Below are 6,155 nucleotides of genomic sequence, written 5' to 3' on the forward strand. Positions count from 1 at the left end.
CTTGATATTCTATAATCAACTTCCAACTGGAGCTCAGAAAAACTTACTGAAAGTCTTGTCTCTGTTAGAAAATAAATTTACCTTGTTCAAAGCATGATCTGTTAAGAGTTGCAATGTTAAATGTTGGTTAATAGTTGTGCAGTTTTATTTTTTTGAAAAGAGGCACAATTAAACTATTGACTTTGTTTACTCTGTCACCCTTGATCCCTAGCACTTCTATTCAGATACAAATTCATCAATGTATGCAACATCCTTTGTAATTTAAAATAAAAATTGTGGAGGAAATATTGTCTCGAGTCATTGTGTGGAATGATAGTGTGGCTTCTGCTGCCTTGAACTAAGTCCTGACATCTTGATATTTCCATGAAATTTCCTTTGGAAGGAATGACAGCTAGGTAAGGAAATATCTGGATTTTCCTTCCTCATGCTCAGAGCTGCCTCTCAGCACTGCTGGGTTGGTGTGGGAGCATCTGGAGAAGCTGGGTTAGTGCCTGGAGAAACTGCTCCCTGCAGCTCCTGTGGAAATGGCCTGAGGGCAGAGGGAAGGAACAGCACCAGGGGGGAGTTTGTGGGAAAAACAGAGAGCATTGCCTGATTCTCATTTCGGGGATGCAGAAATGACCCTGCGTTCCCCCACCCTGCTCCTGACCAGCGTCAGCCTGGCCAGGAGCCCGGGGAGGCTCTTGGATGTAAACCTGGAACTTCTCCAGGGAAATCTGGCTCTGCATAATTCCTGACAGGAGGGGACAGCCGGGGGAACAGGGACAGGAGGAGAGGGAATGGCTTAGGCCGGGCCAGGGCAGGCTCAGGGTGGGCACAGCAGGAATTTCCCCATGGAAAGGGGGCTCAGGGTGAGCACAGCAGGAATTTCCCCATAGAAAGGGGGCTCGGGGCAGGCTCAAGTTAGACTCCAGCAGGAATTTCCCCATGGAAAGGGAAACTGGAACTGCCCAGGGTGGTTTGGAGAGCCCATCCCTGGAGTGTCCCAGGGAGGGCTGGAGGTGGCACTCAGTGCTCTGGGCTGGGGACAAGGTGGGGATCAGGCACAGTTTGGGCTCGATGGTTTTCGCAGGTGCTTTATAACCTCAGAGATCCTGGAATTGTGTCGTTTCTCCCTTTGGAGCAGCATATTCCCCGCCATGGACCACGGCCCCGCCACTTCCCCTCGCGTCCCCGCCCGTCGCCCGCAGGGGGCGCCCGCGCGCGCCCGGCCCAGCCCGGCCCGGCCCTGCCCGGCCAAGATGGCGGCGGCGGCCGCGGCGGTGCCGCTGAGGGTCTGCCACCAGGAAATCGTCAAGTTCGACCTGGAGATCAAGGCGGCCGTGCAGGTACCGCCGCCAGCCGCGGGACACCCCGGCACGGCCTCGGGGAGAGCCGGGCCCGCGCTGACCGCGCCGTTGTGTTCCAGGACATCCGGGATTGCCCGGGGCCGCTCAGCGCCCTCACGGAGCTCAATGCCGCCGTCAAGGAGAAGTTCCGACACCTCCGCGGCCGCATCCAGGTGAGGGGCCCGGCCGGGGCTGCTGAGGGCACCGAGCTGTGCTCCGGGCCCACCGGCTGTGCTTTAGGGCTGGAGGATCCCGGCTGTGGGTTCCTGCCGGGGTTTGGGATGTTCTGCGAGTGTTTTGGGGGGTCCCGGCTGAGATTTGGGGAGTCGCAGCCCAGGATTATTAGATAAATGTTCTCCGAACCCGCTCCCCGGCCGGGGCTGGGCTGTGCGAGCTGCGGGCGGCTGCTGAGGTTCTGGTGTTTGTGCTCTCCGCCGAAGGAGCTGGAGCAGATGGCCAAGGAGCAGGACAAGGAGTCGGAGAAACAAGCCTTGCTGCGGGAGGTGGAGAACCACAAGAAGCAAATGCTCAGGTGGGTCTGGCAGCTGGGGCTGTTCCCCAGCCCGCTGTAAGCAGAGATTGGCTGGGTTTGGTGCAGCGTTTCCCAGAGTCTGGTTTGGAGGCCCAGCCCCTGCCACGTGTTTTGTGCCAGACCGAGAGGTCAGGGACAGAAAGGGCTCAGCTCCCTTCTCCTGCCCTGACTTCCTGACTCTGGTCTGACCCTTTGAGCTCAAAGAAGGTGGCTTAGGAGTCTGGCTCAGTTTTCTTCTTCTCTTGGTTCTTAAATGCTACACTGAGGAGCGGGAATGTCCGGATGGAATGTTTTTGTTGTGTGTAGGAATACAGAGAAGGTGAGGGGCTGAGGGAGCTGGGAGAGGGGCTCAGCCTGGAGAAAAGGAGGCTCAGGGGGAACTTCTGGCTCTGCATAGCTCCTGACAAAAGGGGACAGCCAGGTGGGCATCAAGGATGAGAGGATGAAACAGCCTCAGGTTGTGCCAGGGCAGGCTCAGGGTGGGCACAGCAGGAATTTCCCCATGGAAAGGGGGCTCAGGCACTGGCACTGCCCAGGGAGGGTTGGATCCCCATCCCTGGAGTGCCCAAGGAAGGGCTGGAGGTGGCACTCAATCCTTTGGGCTGGGGACAAGGTGGGGATTGGGCACAACTGGGACTTGATGATCTTGGAAGTGTTTTCCAGCCTAAGTGTGTATTGGATTCTGAGGGTCCTTGCAGGTATTAGGGGTGCCCAGTTACAGTGGTGAAAATTGTCGGTGCTTGCAAGGTGTTCCCGTCACGTTACAACACTCTGCTGTTGTGATTTCAGCAACCAGGCAGCCTGGAGAAAGGCAAATCTGGCCTGCAAAATTGCTATTGACAACTCTGAGAAAGATCAGCTGCTGCAAGGAAGAGATGTCTTGAGACAAAGGTATTGGACTGTCCCACTGGACTGTGGGATTTAAGCAGTGTCTCCTATATTCACTCATTTTAAATGGAAGTGACATTGTATTTTTAAGTTATTAATTACATCAAGTGTAGCTTTTCTTTTTTAAGTGCATTTCCCTTTTGTGGAGATTTGGGCTGTTCAGGATTATGATGAATTCAGGTTTTCTTGGCATGTCTAAGCAGAAAAGGGGATAAATTAACCTTCATAGCTTAACATATTGTCCTTTACATTAATTCCAGATAGGTTCTAAGCAAGACCTGGGTCATAATCCAGGCTGTTTTCACATCCAGAACTGGATGTGAGTGTGTGGGGGTGTGTATTGAAAGCAGCAGCTGGGATACTCAGGATGATAAAATGGGTTTGTGTTGGTGCTGCCATAGCAGCTCATGGAGTTACACAGTCCTGGGTGAACAAGGGGTGAAGTACAGAGCCCTGTGAAATTCTGGGTTGTTGTTTGGGCTCAGGAGTTTCATATTTTGGAATTGTTTTTTATTGTTTAGTGAAAACAATCTGAATTTCTCATGCAGTGAAAACCAGCACACTCTACCCTGCAGAGATGTTTAGTGCCAAGTATTGCTCTGATCTCCCTATCAGCAGCATTTTCCCAGAGCATCCAAAAAAATAATTTTACCTCTTCCTGCTTTGCTTTTTTTCTCTTTTCAGGAAGACCACAAAGGAAAGTCTGGCAGAGAGTGCAAGCAACATCACAGAGAGCCTGATGGGCATCAGCAGGATGATGTCCCAGCAGGTGCAGCAGAGTGAGGAGACCGTGCAGACCTTAGGTACAGCTGGGGTTTGGGCATGGAGGGTGATGGAAGCAGCTCTGCTCAGCTCTGTCAGCCTGGGGAGAGGAGCAGAGTGGCACAATGTGCTGCAATGATGATTAAAGGAATGGCCAGCAGAGCTCCTCTAACAGCTGGACATAAACAGGAAATATCAGTGTACTTTGTGTGGAGTTTCTGTTTCATGATGATGAGAAGGAAAAGGGGTCAGGATGAGGTTGGGTTTCTTGTAAAAGCAAACGGAGCTCACACAGTGCCCAGAGTGAGTCTGGTGTCACTCTGTGCCACTGCCCTGGCACAGATTTGGGGACAGCAGAGGGAACAAAAGGATTCAGGTCCCTGCACAGAGCAAGGAGTGTCTGCAGGGCTGTCCCAGCCAGGCTCCAGCTGGGATGGCTGAGACACCAAGATCAAGTGCCTTGAACCCGAGGTCACTTGCTCTGTCAGCAGTGCATCAGGGACTGTGAAACCAAGATTTCACCCAGTCCTTGGCTTCAACTCCTAAACCATAAATCAAGTGACCTGTCAGAACTGGTGATTCATGCAGCATTCACAAGTTGCTGCCTGGGCCTCTTCCTAGCTGTGCTTTTGGGCAGGAGGGAACTTTAAAGACAAGGATAAATAACTCAAGTTTGTCGTCCTTGCTTTCTGCCCCATGTGAGGGTGGCAGATGGGCACAGTCTGTTCTTCTCCCATTAAAAGGACAGTTTGGCAGGCACTTTTTCACCCTGCTCCTGAATGATCAGCACTTGGAATTCATCAAGGGAAAAACTACCAAAGGTCGTTTACAAAACCCAGCTGCAAATTCTGAGTTAGCAGTGGGAATTCCTGCTTCCTGAGCATTCCCTGGGATGCAGTGAGGGTTTGAGGCTGTGGAGCAGGGAAGCTCAGCTTTGTCATTAACTCTGGCAAACAAGTTTTCTGTTTTCACTTGGATCAAAATGCCTCTTGAAATGGGATGGGACAAAGTGTTTTGCACAATATTGCAGACCTGTTTCTGCTGTGTGTTTGTGAGCCAGACAGTGCTGGATTTGACCCTTCTGTGAGCAGCCAGTGTAGGGTAATGCACTGTCCTGCAGGCTGTGCTTTCTGTAAAGCAGGAAAAAGGGCATTCCAGGGCTTTTGCTTTTGAAAGGAGCAAGGCTGAGGAGTTTGGGACATGTGTTTGTTTTCTCACACACTTCTAGTTGAACCTTCTTATTTTTATTAGGCAAACAATTGCTATGTGTGTCAAAAATGCCTATTAAAAACTGTTTCAGCTGAATAATTCTGCCAGCCCACACTGATTTACTGCTGGGGCTTGGGGGAACACTTTCAGTGGTGCAATTAATATATTCAATTATTACCCTGTCCTGCTGCTGCTGGTGATTTCTCTCTCTTGCACCGTTCCTATTTCACTCTGCTTCCAGCAGTGCTGACTGAAAAACCTGAACTAGATTTGACCTGCTAACCCAAAAATTCAAAATGCAGGAGCTTCAGTAGTATCTTTAATCCTTTCAGTGCTCTTATTTGGCTTTGCACCCCTGAGCTGTGAGAACTCTGTATCAGTCTCACCCACAAGTCAGCCTGACCCAGAAGGATCCCTCAGACACTGTCTGTGTTACCAAATATCTCATCCTTACACACTTTGCTGGGTATTTTTAAAGCACAACCTCCTGATTTAAATTATTTTTCTGTTTCCCCTTGAATTTCAGCCAATTCTTCCCGAACCATCCTGGAAGCAAATGAGGAATTCAAGTCCATGTCTGGCACCATCCAGCTGGGGAGGAAGCTGATCACCAAGTACAACCGCCGGGAGCTGACGGACAAACTGCTCATCTTCCTGGCCCTCGCCCTCTTCCTGGCCACAGTGCTCTACATCCTCAAAAAGAGACTCTTCCCGTTTTTGTAAAATCCCAACAATCACTGAACTATTAAAAAAAATAATCAGAAGGAGATGGTTGGTAACGGTGGGGGTTTTATATGAAATAATAAAGGGATGTTGCAATGGCTGGAGGAGCATTAGAGTAGGCAGGGATTTGTGCTGTCCCCACAGAGCTTGGGAGCTGCCTCAGAAGAGAGTGATAAATCATGCTTGGAAAGAAGAAATGCCAATTTACCTGTGGGTTTGGGGAAGCAAACACCTGAGGGACTGGGCACTCATAGGTGCCAGTCTGAACTTTCAGCCTCTCACTGATTTCTGCCTTGAAATGAAGTTTTGTCCTTGGCTTGGACTGGAAGCTGCTCTGCCATCTGTGTATAAGGTGCTGAGAGTAAGAGGAAAGATGGAAGAGAAAAACTCAACATTCCATTAATAAAATATTTATTGTATTCATGTCAACAGAGTTTTGTTTAAAAGAGCCTTTCAGTGTAAAAATTTTGATTTTTCTTTAGCAGCAGTTGTTGCTTATGGATTGTTTTTCTGGGAGCATAACACAGCCTTGCTCTGTCCCTCTGGTTTTGGGAGGGCTCTGAGCAAAGCAAAAATGGGAACCCCACTTGTTACTCTGAATTCAAACAACAGTTAAGAAAATTAGATTGGCAATCTACTAAAATCAAAAATCCTTTTCCTCCTTTTCTTTATATAACTTCATCTTTTATCTTTGCAGTATTACTGCCAAGGGG

At 49.9% G+C, this 6,155-nt stretch overlaps 1 protein-coding gene across 1 annotated transcript; it reads left to right on the forward strand.

Annotated features, from left to right (window-relative positions):
• Nucleotides 1-1,124: 1,124 nt before the first annotated feature.
• BNIP1 (BCL2 interacting protein 1) lies at nt 1,125-5,871 on the forward strand. Its single transcript, XM_074552350.1, has 6 exons — nt 1,125-1,328; nt 1,409-1,501; nt 1,769-1,860; nt 2,650-2,751; nt 3,433-3,551; nt 5,246-5,871. The coding sequence occupies exons 1-6, from the start codon at nt 1,140-1,142 to the stop codon at nt 5,440-5,442; spliced, it is 792 nt and encodes a 263-aa protein (XP_074408451.1). The 5' UTR covers nt 1,125-1,139; the 3' UTR covers nt 5,443-5,871.
• The last annotated feature ends 284 nt before the right edge of the window (nt 5,872-6,155 follow it).

Source organism: Zonotrichia albicollis, chromosome 15, assembly GCF_047830755.1.
Source record: "Zonotrichia albicollis isolate bZonAlb1 chromosome 15, bZonAlb1.hap1, whole genome shotgun sequence".
NCBI classification, from domain to species: domain Eukaryota; kingdom Metazoa; phylum Chordata; class Aves; order Passeriformes; family Passerellidae; genus Zonotrichia; species Zonotrichia albicollis.